The sequence below is a fragment of the Equus quagga genome, chromosome 19 (genome assembly GCF_021613505.1).
Source record: "Equus quagga isolate Etosha38 chromosome 19, UCLA_HA_Equagga_1.0, whole genome shotgun sequence".
NCBI lineage: Eukaryota > Metazoa > Chordata > Mammalia > Perissodactyla > Equidae > Equus > Equus quagga.
In genome coordinates this window covers 3,996,807-4,010,941 of record NC_060285.1, presented here as the reverse complement: position 1 = coordinate 4,010,941, position 14,135 = coordinate 3,996,807, and the positions used below count along the sequence as shown (strand labels likewise).

The following is a 14,135-nucleotide window of genomic DNA, read 5'->3' as shown; positions in this document are numbered from 1 at the left end:
GCCCTTCTCGAGAGGGCGTGTGTCTGCAAGCCCACTGCCTCCAACTTCCCTGCCCGGCGGGTACAGAATAGTCAGTCCCCTGTCCACGCTCCCGGTGGCCCCATGGTCCCTGGTGCTCTGCCCTGAGGGCATACCCATCTGTCCTGGGCGCTGGGGACAGCAAGCTGAACCTCAGGCTCCCTTCCTCTCTGGCTTCAGACCCAGCACCTGGTGCTTCACTCTAGCTCCTGTGGGGACTAGAAATGTGGTTCACCATCTCCTGTGGGTCAGAAAGTTCTAGACCAGAGGCAGCACAGTTTTCCAGGTGCTGTGCTGCAGGAGGAACGTCTTGGGAGGGGTCACGTGGCCCCCACTCTCCAGGGCTCAGAAGCTGCTAGTGCTGAGTAAAGGGGCTGCTGGTGATGGCAGTGTCAGCCTGGGTCGGAGCCCCCTGGAGGCAGGTCGCAGAGGCCACACCTGACTACGAGGGAGGACCCTGGAGCAGGGTGATAGGCACTTGGGCACCAGAGCACACAGGGCCTAGAAGCCCCAGAGAGGAGCAGGCTTTCTGAATGGGAGGGGAGGCTGAGGGAGGGTTTTGAGCTGAGGATCCCCCTGGCCTCTGTGAGGTACAGATGTGGGGAGCCAGGTGGGCTCTGGAGGGTTGGATGAAGTGGCAGGCAGGGACAAAGGTTGGATTTGAGAGGTTAGACAGTGGGTCAGGGAGCAGGGAATTGACCACTAAGCCTGTACTCGTGGCCACCGGTGGCTGGCAGTGTTTCTGCTCAGCATGGGTGGCAAAGCCAGGCATCGTCCAGCCGGAGGAGGGGGGCCAGGTGCCCTTGGTTCTCTAGTGGGTGGGGACAGACGGTTCTTCAGCGCAGAGCAGTCACCCTCCTGCAGGTCAGGCAGGCTCTACCACCAGGGACAGGACAAAGGAGGGAGGAGGGCAAGGAGGCCAGCACCAGGCACGTGGGACTTACCTCAGGTCTGGTGTGGGGGCTGCAGTGCCTGGGACAAGGGTCGTGAGGGGCAGTGGGCCCCACAACCGGCTTAGTATGCCCCTGCATTGGGGCGACAGGTCCAGGGGAGCTTGGAGACCAGGCCACTGAGCGGGGCCGAGAGCTAGGCACGAGCCCACCACCACTAGAGGCTGGACAGAAGCAGCCCCGCCTCAGCGGTGCCCAGTCTCGGAGCAACCATTGAGGGGCTAGGGACCCGGCCTGGACCCTACCCTGTGATGTGGGCAGACCCCACAGGGAGGAGGACACACTGAGAGGACCTCAGTCCCACCCCACACCCTAGAGCCCCCCTCAGCGGCTGGGCCTTGTGACTGGGCAGAGCAGTCAGAAAGCTGTGGCTGATCGACGGTTAGGGACAGTGCCCCGAGCGAGCATCTTCTCCCACGCCACTCTGACTAGAGGAAGCAGTGCCTTCTGAAGGGCTGAGCCCCCTCGCTGCCCCCACAACTCCCAGCCCTCTCCCGTTGCCCGGCCTCCACCCTGTGTGCCTCGTGCCCTTGGCTCCCTCCTCCAGCCCGAGGGCTCACTCAGCAGGGGGCTTCCCAAGGTGGAAGGGGTGCAGAGCAGCCTCCCATGTGGCTTCTGAGACCATTCCCATGATCCAGATGAAGAACGAGGCCCTGAGGGCTGGCAAGCTCAGCCTGGCGGCCAGTGGGGACAGTGGCCTTCAGCCGTGACTCAGCCTGCTCACTCCAGCTGGGCTGGACCAGAGGGGCCCTGTTCTGCCCTGGCCAGGAGGCAGACCACAGCTCGGCATCCACTTTCAGCTGGGCCCTGGGGACTGGACAGGCCAGCAGTGGCCCTGTGGTCCCTGGAGATCCTCAGCCCAGCATGGAGGCCGGGGCTGAAGTGCCGCCTTTGTTCTGCCAGCTCCAAGGGCAGCCTGGAGCCCCCCTGGGCTCAGGTTTCCCATGATTCGTGGCCCTGGTGGCTGGGCCTCTTGCCTGGAACTGAGCTCTAAGCTGTGGCCCCCATCTGGGAGCCTCCACAGTGCTCACCCTGCTCTGTGCAAGGCTGACCCTTAAAAGGGGCAGAAACATGAGTGGGCAGGAGGAATGGCAGCCAGGTGGAAGTGGGCTTGGGCATGGGCTGGCAGAGAGAGGCTGCCTTCCTAGCCTCCGGATGGCGCTGCCCGTCCTGCCAGCCCGATGCCAGGCCTCCAGTCTGCCAGGTCAGCCAGGGGAGAAAGGTGGAAGGAGGAGGTACAGACCTGCCGTTGCAACGCGGGTCACCCAGGCCTCACCCGCGGCTGGCGCCCATGGCAGCCACCTGCTCAGCAGTGCTACCTTCTCTCTCGTGGGCGTTTCCTCTTGTGCCCTCAAGGCTACTGGCTGACTCTGGAAGGCCTCTGGGCAGTGCCTCAGAGAGAGATTTAGCAGCAGCAGCCATTGGTCAGGGGCACCACTGGGCCAAGTTCATGTGCTGGGACTCTGGCCTCTCTCCCGTCCTGCCCAAGCACCTGGGGGCCTCAGACTCCAGGGCTGTGTTCCCCAAGGACCATCAGAACACCCTGGGCAGGCCCGCACATCGACCAAGAGTAGGGGAAGAAAAGGAAAATGTTCCGGGCCCAGAGCCGCAGGCCTGTACACACCTACTCCCTGCTCCTAGATAAATGGAAGCACTGCCCCCCATACCCCCAGCATCATTCCCAGAGTGATTTCCGTGAGACGGGCCCTAGGACTGTGCACCCACACCGCACACCTGGAAGCGCCTTCCCTAGGCCCCAGGTCACTTTCAAGCCCCTCAGGCATGTTTTCTGCCCACAGCTCCTGGGCTTCGGCTGCCCCATGTCCTCGGGTCCCCGTCCCAGGAAGCCTTCCCGAGCCCCTGATGTCTCTCTCCTTCGGGTGTCTTAGTAAAGCCTGTCTACAGGGAGGGGAGCCTGGACTGAGGCCACAGCTGTGCCTGGTGAGGAAGCAGGTGCTCCTGTTAGCTGGGACGGGAGCTTTGGACATTTCTGTGGCTTGGACGATGTTTGGATGTTCCATGCGGATGTCTGTGTTCCGACATGATTACGGAGGGGTCTTGTTTCTGTCTTGATCCCTTGTGGTCCCAGGGTGGCCTTGTCTGAGATTGGTGTTCCGTGAAATTATTTATGTCCACAGGAGGACACCCAGGCCCAGCTGATGCCCCAGGCCGGCTCCCCTCTGCCAGGGGCCTCTCTCGCAGACGTTTCCATTATTTTCCCATTAAGCATGGCTTTTGGGTTGAGACAGACAGTCTCTCCTGTTCACTGCTGAGCACTCGGAGAAGTGAACATTAGCCGGTGGGATGGGAAAGAGCAAAACTCAGAGAACGACCTTTAGGGGGTGGGCTGTTTGTCTGTGGGTGATTTTCCTCTTTTTTCTCCCAGATTTGACCCAAGGATGGCCCCAGTCTCTGGAGCTGTGTGGCCAGTATTGGGGCAAGGACTCCAAGAGAGGCCTGGGAAAGGGGGGCCCTGTGGGCCCGAGAGTAGGGGGGAACCCCCTGGGCTCCCAGGAGTCAACGCTGCTTTAATTCTTTATTGCTTTGTCTTTCATTCTGTGAGCCAATTGGCTTAAGTCCGATTTAGTTTTCTGTCACTTGCATGCAAAAATAAACAAATGTAGACATTTCCCTTATACCCCTATTCTCCATATGCGTAGCCTTCCCCATCAACAACATCACTTAACGTTTTCTCTCTTTGCTCTAATTTTCCCTGAGGGTGGCCCCAGTTGGGGGAAGTGTGAGACAGTGTGGATGGCTGGAACTCTGGAAGACACCCATCTTTCTGGACAGAGGAACCAAGAAAAGGGGCCCCCCAGTAGTTAGAGCACGTGAGGCAAATCCCAGAGAGGAGAGAGCTGGAGAAGAGGCCCCTAGTTTTCCATATCTGACACAGGCACTGGCTCACCCCCAGCTGTGGGTGTACGGGCAGCCCCAAAACAGCACATCAACAGCTTTGAGAACAAAATGATGACAGAGACTACTGCCCAAGTCCCACGCCAGCCAGCGTCAGATATGCAGGGTATATGCTAAGGCAGCAGAACAAAGGCCTTGAACACTGAACCGACACTGGAACTCACTGCTCACAGCGGGTGACACAGAACTTGGGAGTCTAAACCTAACTGGGTTGCTTGCCTGCTAAAATAAACAAAAAATGAGGATTTAACAGGACCCAGAGTCTCATAACATTCAAAATGTTGATCAAGGATTCCATTAGAAATTAATGAGCATACAAAGAGCCAGGAAAATGCCCAAAGACAAGAGATTTCAGCCCCAAGATGACCCAGATGTTCAAATTGTCAAAGAATTTAAAGCCGCTGTTATAACCACGCGCCATGAGACAGACACTCTTGAAATGCATGGACAACTAGAAGCCCTCAGCAGAGAAATAAAAACTAGAAAAAGGAACCAAATGGAAACTCTAGAACTGAAAATTACAATATTTGGAGTGAAAAAAATTCACTGGATGGACTCAGTAGCAGAATGGGGATTACAGAGGAAAGAATCAGTGGACTTGAAGGTGGGTCACTAGAAATGATCACATCTGAAGATCAGAGAGAAAAAGAATGAGGCTAGATGAACAGAGCTTCAGGAACCTGTGGGACAATCTCAGAAGGTCTGATGTTTGTATCACCGGAGTCCCAGACGGACAGGAGAAAGAGATCGGTGCAGGAGGAAAATAAAAAAGGAATACTGGCTGAAAATTTCCCCAGTTGGGTGAAAGACATAAATTTAAAGATCTCAGGAGACCCCAAATCGAGGCTGCTCATCCAGACTGTGGCAGGTCTGAAGGAGAATGACCAACAAATTCCAGCGAAGTTCCCGATTCCCAGGCTTGTCACCAGCCTCCTGTCCACCCCCTTCCACGGGGAGGGAGCAGGGAAGTGAGGTGGGGCAGAAGCAGCACAGCAGGAGGACAAATTCAAAAATCTTAATTTATTGTAGACTCTCTTCTCATTTGCGTTGTCATTCCAGTGTTCTGAACATTAATAAATATACATTTGTTTAAAAAAAAAACCCTCCAGTGTCTAATTTCTCTCATAAAGTCTTAAGTCACAAAAATAGGCTTACATTTTTCCTGTCTTAGCAAAACAATTGGTTTTTGGTAACAGTTCTGATCAAATTGAAAGCTGCACCTCGAGGGGCAAAACCCAGTCGCAGAAGACTAAGAGAATATGAAAGTGGAGTGTTCAAAGACTTAAAACTATTAAAACCTGCTTTCCTTAGAAAACGTCTCATTAGTGGTAAACACTGGGAGATACTATCGTCTTGTATCTTCAAAGGCCACTCACCTGTTAAGGCACATTTATAATGCAGGTATGAGGACTTGGGGATCTCATTTCACTTCTGCGTTAAGCATCTGGTCTTAGACCAGTTTCAGATTTGCTCTCCTCTCGTGCAGTCATTCATTAACAATGCATTAACATTTTCATCAGAATAACACACTATGGAAATCTTTGCATTTTACCTGATTTTCATCATATCTTATGGTTTCTCCTATTGGAAGCAGCTGTGCTGGTCATTTATTTGGGTATCTGATTTGAAGAACAAAGGAAATACTGAAATAAAACATGTCTGAGTAATTCTGGGCCCCATTCCCCCTCAGGCCACACTGTGCCAACTGCCCACGGTGGGACAGTCACAGCCAGCCGGTCCTTGGTATGAGTTTCCAAAAAACAGCTTGGTAACCATTGAAAAGTGTGGCTGCGGCTTTGTCCCTTTGCACAATTGGCCATTTGAAGCAAAATGAAGTAATTGGTCAGACTCTGGGGGTGGGACCCCAGGCTGCTTGGAGATCTTCGCAGACTAAAAGAGCTAGAAAATTGGCAGGAAGGAATGTGACATCCTGGAAGACCTCATACCTCTGTCTCAATCGGGAACGTGTGAACACTCTAAAATCCCACCGAGAACAGGGCCAGAGGGACAAAGGAGTCCCCACCTGCCGTCCCACGCCGACTGGGAAGGGGGCCAGGGAGGCCCTGCAGAGCTGAGCGGGGCTCAGCGAGGAGGGGCAGCCAGGTAATGACCAGCGTGTAAATCACGGCCGTGTGGCACCTGCATTCTGCGCCGACCTCCGCAGGGCTCCTTGAGTCCTGCCCCGTCCCAGGTTGCCCCATCTTGGATCCACAGCTGTCGAGGCAGATGGGAGCTGAGGGCAAACAGCTCAGAAACAAGCGTGCTGTGAATTCAGGCACCACATGTAAGGCCCGCAGGCCCCTCACTTGCTGGCTGAGAGCAACGGCAGGAACCTCCGTCTAATGACTTCGTGTCAACCTCTCTCCCAATGCTCTTCCCACCTTGGATTTGCCGGGACAGCAGTTTCATCAACGCATGCCAAATTCAAGTACAACGGTGCAATCTTCCTTATATAAAAATAGTGAGAGACCATTCCACAGATCTCCATTATCGACAGAGTCAGTACAAATGCAAAATATACACAGAGTTTCGCCTTCTTGGAGTTCCATACAAATATATAAAAGCATCTACACCTTTTCAACATAGGAAAGTAATCTGCTTTAAGACAAGGGGTGCCTTTGCAAACGGCTGTTCAGGCTGCTGGCGGGGGCCTGTTCTGCAGTGAGATGCCTGCACGGCCGGCCCGACCTTGGTTTTCAGTCTGTGACCAGTTCCTCTCACTCGAGGCCAGCTCAGGCCCTGCCAACCCTCGTGCTGGGCCCTCTGCCAGCCAGGTCCGGGCACGGTTTTGGCTCTGTCTGCAGGCTGAAGATCGAGCTGTGCCAGCCCAGAGTCCACACCTCCTCGTGCCTGTGGCCTTTGGCACTTGTCAGGGGGTTGGATGGGCCCTGAGCCCCTGGGGGCAGCCCAGGGCTTCCTGTCTGGACCGTCAGTCATGCCAGTCATGGGGCGGCCACTGCAGGGACCCCCACCACCAGGGCCTGCTTCACTGGAAGGGCAGTGGCCCCTCGGGCTCCAAGGGCGCGACGACACGGCACAGAGGCCTGGGTGGAGATGACCGGCTTGTCTCACAGTTTCCTGATGGTTCAAATTGAAGTTTCGTTACTGCCTCTGTGCGTGGGAAGAAGCCATCAGGCAGGTGGAGGGTCAGCAAGGACGGCCCCTGCCGCCCGTGAAGCTGCAGCTAGGCCGGATCCAGGGCATGCAGGGGCAGAACCCCCGCTCAGGGACAGGGGAAGCCTAGGGGGTCCAGGGAGGGCAAGTGCATGCGAGGACAGCTACACCAGACAGCAGGAGAGAGGGCAGGTCGAGTCTGCACCCCTGACACCCAAGGCCAGCTTGGCAGCCAGGCCCATCTGAGTGTCCTCCACACCGCTGGCCCTGAGTTGGAGCATGGAGCATCAAGGTTAGCAACCAAACTCATTCTTTAGGTTGAGTTTTAGGAAGGCCATTCTAGAAGACCCGGCTCCCGCTTTTTGCTCCCCTTTTGGAAGTCCGTAGGAGGGAGGAGCCATGGGAGAGGTCAGCAGGCCTGTCTGGAGCCTGGATCCCAGCTCCACGCCTCTGCAGCTGGGCACCCGGAGCCTCGGTCTCCTCACCCACAATGTGCGGTAGTAATGGCCCTGGCCCAGGAGACGATGTTTATAAAGTGCTTACTCCAGCAGGGTCGCAAGTCCTAGAATTTCAGGGCTGGACAAGACTTTGGACTTCAGCTAATGTAGCTCCCACAGGGCCTGCATGTCGGCAGCACCCCGGGACAGGGAGTCTGCCCCATCTCTGGCCAGTTCCTCCTGACTGGAGCTGGAGGCCCCGTCCTCGGAGGCACCCCACCGCAGCCCTGGGCCCTTTTGTGCTCAGGCCCCTGCCTACTGCCCCTCTCTGGACTCGGGGCCTCTCCACTGGACAGGGGACAGAGGGAGAGCTGTCGGGGCAGCTTCCCCCCCCTGCTGCCTTTCCCCCCCAGGCCCCAGCTACTCACTCGGAGTCGGAGCCGTGGGCCTGGGCGCTCCCGGCGCGCACACTCATGGCCATGCCGTTGAGGTGCTCACGCCCCAGCTCCCGGCGCGGGGTCTTGACAGTGATGGTGCCGTCAGGGCCGCGGACCCCGTCGCTGGAGCCCAGGGAGGATGAGCGCGAGGACGCAGGGCTCTGCTCGCACTCGGCCAGCTTCTCCCGGAGCCGGGACTTCAGGGTCTTCTCGGTCAGTGGCGGTGGGTAGGTGACTTTGTTCTTCAGGATGCCTGGAGGTGGGGAGACGGTCATGGTCAGGCTGGCTGCAGCGGACTCGGGGAGGGCCGGTCCCTGCGGCCTGGGCAGCCCTCAGCTGCTGGTCTTCCCTCCTTGAGTGTCAGTCTCAGGTGGTGGGACCACAAGGCCCCCTCCGCCCCACCCTGCCCCCAACCCACCAGCCCCGCCTCCATGACTCCCACCTGGACCCCGCCCCCACCCGCCCAGACCCAGCCTCTGTCCCCTTCCCCAGGATGAGGGACTTCGGGGGGCAGCGGGGCCCTCACCACTCCCGAGGCACCTTTTCTCTGCTCCGGGGGCTGGCTGGGGGCGCCCGCGGGCTTCTCGCAGTGGTTGCCCTGCTCGTCCAGGTGCAGCTCCACGCTGACCTTGGTCTCCACCTTCAGGCGTGGCTTCTGGCCTGGCTCCTCACTGTCGCTCCCAGCCAGGCTCTCGTCGGGCCAGCCGGCAGGGACGTGGTCAGCCGCAGCGTCCGCTGAGGCACAAGAGTGACCCTCGACAAGCAGGAACAACACCCCCACCCCCTCACTGCTGGGAGCTTCACCTCCTAAAAGGTTCCAGCTCATCCCTCTGCCGGGAGTATGCGTCCTGAGTGGCCCTGACCCACCACTCCCAGACCTGCGGGCCTGGTGGGGCCACACCCTCCAGGTGGGGAAACTGAGGCTCAGAGAGGGAAGGTCCTGGCAGTGGGGGTCCAGGCTGCAATCTGCACCACTGCACCCCAACACCCAGGAGCCTTGGCTGGCTCCCCTGGCAGCAGGTGGGGTCAGCTTTGTGGAGTCTGTGCATTGAGAGTCCCCAGACAGACCCCCCAAGACTTCCCTGCCTGTGCTCTGTGGATGGCGGGGAGGGGAGCAGGGGGGGGTCCTCCCAGATAGCACCTCCCACCCACTGGCCTTCTGTGTGTGCTGCCCACCACTGGGTCCTGGAGGCAGGTGGCCCCGCCACAGTCGAGGCCCACCAGGCCTGCTCTGCAGCCCGCCAGCCACAGCCCAGCCTGGCCTGCCGTGCCCAGCCTGCTCACCTTTGGGGGTGCTGTGGACAGGACCCCGGGTTGGGTCCCACTTGTCCTCGGCATCCCCCACGTCGTCCTCGCTGTCTGAGGAGTGTGAGGAGGCGTAGGAGCTGCTTTGTTCATCCAAGGACAGCTCACTGTCAGAGTCTGAATCGTGGCCTGCAGGGCGCACAGGAGGGACGCAGGGCTCAGGCCCAGGGGGCTTCCTGCCAAGGGCAGAGGGGAGCCACCGGGGCCCCTGCTGACGCTCCGAGTGTGACGCGGCCGCAGACACCTCTTCAAGGCTGTACCTTTTCCAGGGGCCGAGAGGGCCACAGGACGGACGAGAGCCACAAAGGAGCTCTCGCCCATGGGCCCCCAGAGGGAGATGCGCAGACTGACGGGAGACCACCCTCCAGGGGACACATACCATGGGGCTTCTTGCTGCTCCTGGGGAGGAAGGACGGATCTGGCTCCCCGGGGCCGCCCCGTGTGGGCCCAGAGGACACATTGAGCTTCTGGCCCCCTTCGTCCCTAGAGAGGAGAGTGGGGAGGGTGGGCTCAGCACCATCGCTCAGGGGATGCATGACTCGGCCACCAAACATCACTGAGCACCCTCTGCACGTGCCAGATGGCCACATGGAGCTCTAGAAGGTTCTCTGCCACGAGAGACTCCCTGAGTGCTCAGGAAAACGTCAACTCGGACAGCACACACTGCTCGGGCCCTTCCCGGCAGGCTTGGGGTGGAGGTGATGAAGCCTGCGTTTGCTCCGAGAGCAGGGCCTCCCCTCCCCCGAGACGACAGCAAGGGCGCGCGCTCGGCCTGACCTGAGGGTGCTGTCCAGCGAGGCGGTGGACTCGCCCAGGGCCGTGCGGAACATGTTGGGCTCCTCGCTGTAGGTGTTGTTGCAATTGAGGGAGCGCTGCGGGCAAGAGGGCTGGTTATCCACTGAGCAGAGGCCACCGGGCTGCAGAGGATGGCTCTGTCCCCACAGCAAGCCCCAGTGCCCTCCCTGACTGTGCCCTTGCCGGGCAGACACAGGGGCCTTGCAGTGGCCGAGAGGAGAGCATCGCTGGCCCCCGCCATGGTCAGAGGACAGCCTCGCTCCCATGGCCACTCCTTCTGGTCAGGGATCCTCATCGGCCATTCCCTGTCTTCCCAAGACCTTGAAAAGTGGAGCTGTCTCTGTGACAGACCCCATCTAGTCGACTCCACTCGCTTCCCGGGACCGCAGGAAAGGCACCAGGCTCGATGCCACGCTCTGCGGACGGCTCTGTGATGCCCCTTTTGTGGGGGACATGAAGCCCACGGAGCCGTGTCGAATGCTTGGTCCAGATACCCATACGGACCCCTGGTGAGCGGTGCAGCCCAGCCCCCAGGCCCTGTGGGGTCCCCGGGTGCCTCCTACCGTCAGCAGGGTGGCCCTTGTGGTGGCCGAGTCGTCCGGGTGCGGCTTCTTGCCGGCGAGGACCCCCTTCAGGTGCTTCCGGACCTCCCTGTTGAGCACGCAGTAGAAGAGGAGGACAAAGAGGCCCTGGAGGGAGGGGCAGTGCGTCAGGGTCGGGCACGGCCCCTGGGGACAAGGCCAGGGTTCTGTTGCTGCCACACTGTGTGCCCGCCTGCCCGAGGACATCTGGCGCCGAGGGTGCCCAGAGCAAGCCTGGCCGCTGTGGCTGCAGAGATGTGCACGAAAGCCCAGGCTTTCCTCCCCACCGCTGGGGCTCCTGCTTTCTTGGGGGAGCCTGGGCAGGGCAGCCAGCATTTGGGGGGCCCTGACCCAGGCCACAGCCTTTGGGCCATCTAGGGGTCCCCAATGTTACATCTTTAATCAACTTTCCGGGAAGTCCTGGGTGTGAACCATAATTGGCCCCTGCACTGGCTGAGCAAAGGACGGTGTCCTGACGAGACAGGAGGACCATGGAATGGGGGTCCCTGGGCAGGCTCTGGGCAGCTGTGTTTGGAACACCAGGCTCCTTTTTGACCCTCTCAGCCCCTCAGGGTTGGGGCATTTCAGAGAGGAAGCAGCACAGGCGACCCATGGCCCTACCAGGTCTGGCCACAAAGAAGGCCCCGCCGGGTCACGCTGAGAGCCGCCCACCTGTAAGCAGCTGAAGATGGCGAAGAGGTAGTGGAAAGTCAGCACATCGCTGTTCACGGCCAGCAGCCCCAGCAGCCAGGTGGCGCTGATGAGCAGCAGCAGGAGGAAGGCAGTCCTCAGCAGGGAGCTGCGGGAGAGGGGGACACAGGGGTGAGTCCACAGTCCTACTCCCACCCACCCATCACCTATCCAGCCATCCACCTACTCATGCATCCGTTGATCTGTCCATCCATCCATCCATCCATCTGTGCATCCACCCACTCATGCATCTGTCCATCTGTCCATCCATCCATCTATCTGTGCTTCCACCCGCCCATCCACCCACTCATGCATCTGTCCATCTGTCCATCCATCCATCTACCCACATTCCCTTCCTTCCCAAACCCTTTCTAAGTATCTACGATGAGCCAGCTACCGGCTCACACAGGGGAAAAGACAGACGGAGCTTACATTAGCAGGGATGGGGGTGGGAAATAGTCAATAAATTAAAAAGCAAATAAGTAAATAAGAAGCTATGAGCCATGACAAGTAAAAGAGGCCTGCGTCCACAGTGACTCCCAAACGTGCCCTGGGAGCGGCTGCAGAGCCTGGTGGGCGGGCTGCGGTAGTTTCTGTGAAACTTGAACGTGCGTGGAGAGATGCAGAGGGGAGCCGTCCAGGCCAGCCAGTGCAGCTTCCAGCTCTCTCATTACTAGCGAGTGACTTCCCGCTCTCTGCCTCAGTCTCCCCAGATGTAAGGGGGATGATGAGGGTGCGCCCTGTGTGGGGCTATGGGGGGACCGCTCGTGTTAATGCGAATCCAGTGCTTGGAAAGGTGTGTGTCAGGGGGAAAGCACAGGATGATGGAGGCGATGACCAGGCTCAGCCCCGGGGCCCCTGCTCAGGGTCTGCCCCTCCGCAGCCATTTCAGACTCTCTGCTCTCTTCTCAATGGGCTGGGCAGACTCTCACCCTCTGCTGCCTGGCAGCCCCTCCTTGTGCATCATCCCTTCATCTGCCCCCCGGCTCAGGTCACCCAGCCCCACAGACACCCTTGTCCTCCTCTCCCCTGACCCTTTCTTGGCTCCTGGACTCCACGCTGAGCTCTCCCGCCACCCTGCCTGCCCCTCAGCACTTTTTTTGTGGGTCCCTTCTCCTCTCCCAACCAGGAAACACTGCAGGTTCCCTTTCTGCTGGGCCCCATTCCTCTTCTGGGGGAGCGCCTCCACTCCTGCAGCCCAGCCTCACCATCACCACCGACCTGGGCGACCCCACCTGACCCCACTCTGCTGTGTCCAGGCGGCTCAGCACCGCCCCTCACCTGACTGTCATCGTCCTCCACCTCCTCCCATGAGCATCTGTTACCACGGCCGCCTGCCCTGGTCCCCCCCGTGGCCAGCGTCCCTCCCTCTCCTCCACCATGTCCAAATGCCACTTGGATCCAGACACCGCTTGGCACAGCCCAGACAGTGTCCACATGTGGCTGGCCTGTCCCGCACTGCGGCCCATTGATCCCTGTCTACGCAGCTGTCAGCAGCCCTCCGGACCGGCCCAGCCAGTTGTCCTTAACGACTGGTCCTCAAACCAGACACTGGGGGGGTCTCCACATCAGGTCCCACCCACTGGTCAGGTTTAGCACCAACTTACACAATCCCTTTTCTTTCATAGTAATGGTGCTTTCTTTGGCAGGAAACCTTTGCAGACAGGACAAAAATTACCGTGTTGACCTGAAAAAAACAAAACAAAATCAGGGGGCCAGCTCGAAAGCATTATCACGACCGACTTTCAAAAGCCAAACACTCGTGAGGGTCTTTGCCCTGTATCTTGGGAGGTGTCGCTGGGGTGACAAGGCCTGGGGCCCACACCCCAGCCTGCTTGTGAGGGCCCCACCTGTGGGCTGGGTGCCAAGCGGCCTCACAGGGGATGTGGATGTGGAACGAAACCCGGAATCCAGGGGTCTGAGGACAAGGCCCTTCCTGCCCCACCCGGCTGCTCAGAGGAGCCGGGGACCCAGCCAGCCCCGAACACTCCTTCCAGTCGATGCATGGAGGGGCGCCTGGCTCCCCATGTCCCTCAGAATGGAGGGATCCTTGAGACCCGCACTCACAATTATAACCGTTCCGATGGGCCCCGCAAAGCTCCAGATTAGGGTGTCTCGGAGGGACAGCCAGCAGAAGTCCGGGTTTCCGTAGCCCTGGGGGTCCAGGCCCACTGCAAGCCCTGGACAACAGCGATGGGAAGACTGAGGGCCATATCCCAGGAGAGGACCCCTCCTGAGGGCCAGCCCCACCCAACAGGACCCCAGGGCCCCAGCATTGCCCTCAGAGGGAAGGGCAAGGAGCCGAGATAGACAGCTGAGATGTGACAAAGGCCCAGGTCCCCTCTGAGCAAAGTCCCTCTCAGTGCCAAAAGACAGGATCACCAGAGCCACAGGGGCCCAGGCAGCCACGAGCCGCTCATGGCTTCACCCAGAGGCAGGGAGCCCACCCAGGCAGGGGGTTGCCGAGGGTGACAGAGAGAGCTCAAGGAGGGGGCCAATGGGATGGGGTGCAATCAGCTGTGAAAGCACAAGGGGGGCACCCTGCTGTTGGGCCACATGGAGGCCAAGATGCCACGACGGACCACAGGTGCCAGGGCAAGAGGATCTGAGAGCTGCACACACCACACGACGCACACACACACACAGACCACGCACACATGCACACAGACCACATGCACATGGACCACGCGCACGTGCACACAGACCACGCACACATGCACACAGACCACATGCACACGGACCACATGCACACGGACCACGCGCACGTGCACACAGACCACATGCACATGGACCACGCGCACGTGCACACAGACCACCACACATGCACACAGACCACATGCACACGGACCACATGCACACGGACCACGCGCACGTGCACACAGACCACATGCA

General features: G+C 59.2%; 1 protein-coding gene across 3 annotated transcripts in view; it reads right to left on the bottom strand.

The window, feature by feature from the left end:
- Nucleotides 1-4,883: 4,883 nt before the first annotated feature.
- Nucleotides 4,884-14,135, bottom strand: part of CELSR1 (cadherin EGF LAG seven-pass G-type receptor 1) — a 151,049-nt gene continuing 141,797 nt past the window's right edge. The window contains exons 26-35 of one of the 3 annotated variants that reach the window (XM_046646721.1): nucleotides 13,311-13,423; nucleotides 12,851-12,930; nucleotides 11,226-11,352; nucleotides 10,536-10,661; nucleotides 9,955-10,049; nucleotides 9,557-9,660; nucleotides 9,157-9,306; nucleotides 8,413-8,607; nucleotides 7,864-8,125; nucleotides 4,884-6,962 (exon numbers count right to left, since the gene is read on the bottom strand). In XM_046646721.1, the coding sequence (XP_046502677.1) occupies nucleotides 6,953-6,962; nucleotides 7,864-8,125; nucleotides 8,413-8,607; nucleotides 9,157-9,306; nucleotides 9,557-9,660; nucleotides 9,955-10,049; nucleotides 10,536-10,661; nucleotides 11,226-11,352; nucleotides 12,851-12,930; nucleotides 13,311-13,423 (1,262 nt within the window). In that variant the 3' untranslated portion in view covers nucleotides 4,884-6,952. The other 2 variants (XM_046646720.1, XM_046646719.1) reach the window with 2 other exon arrangements.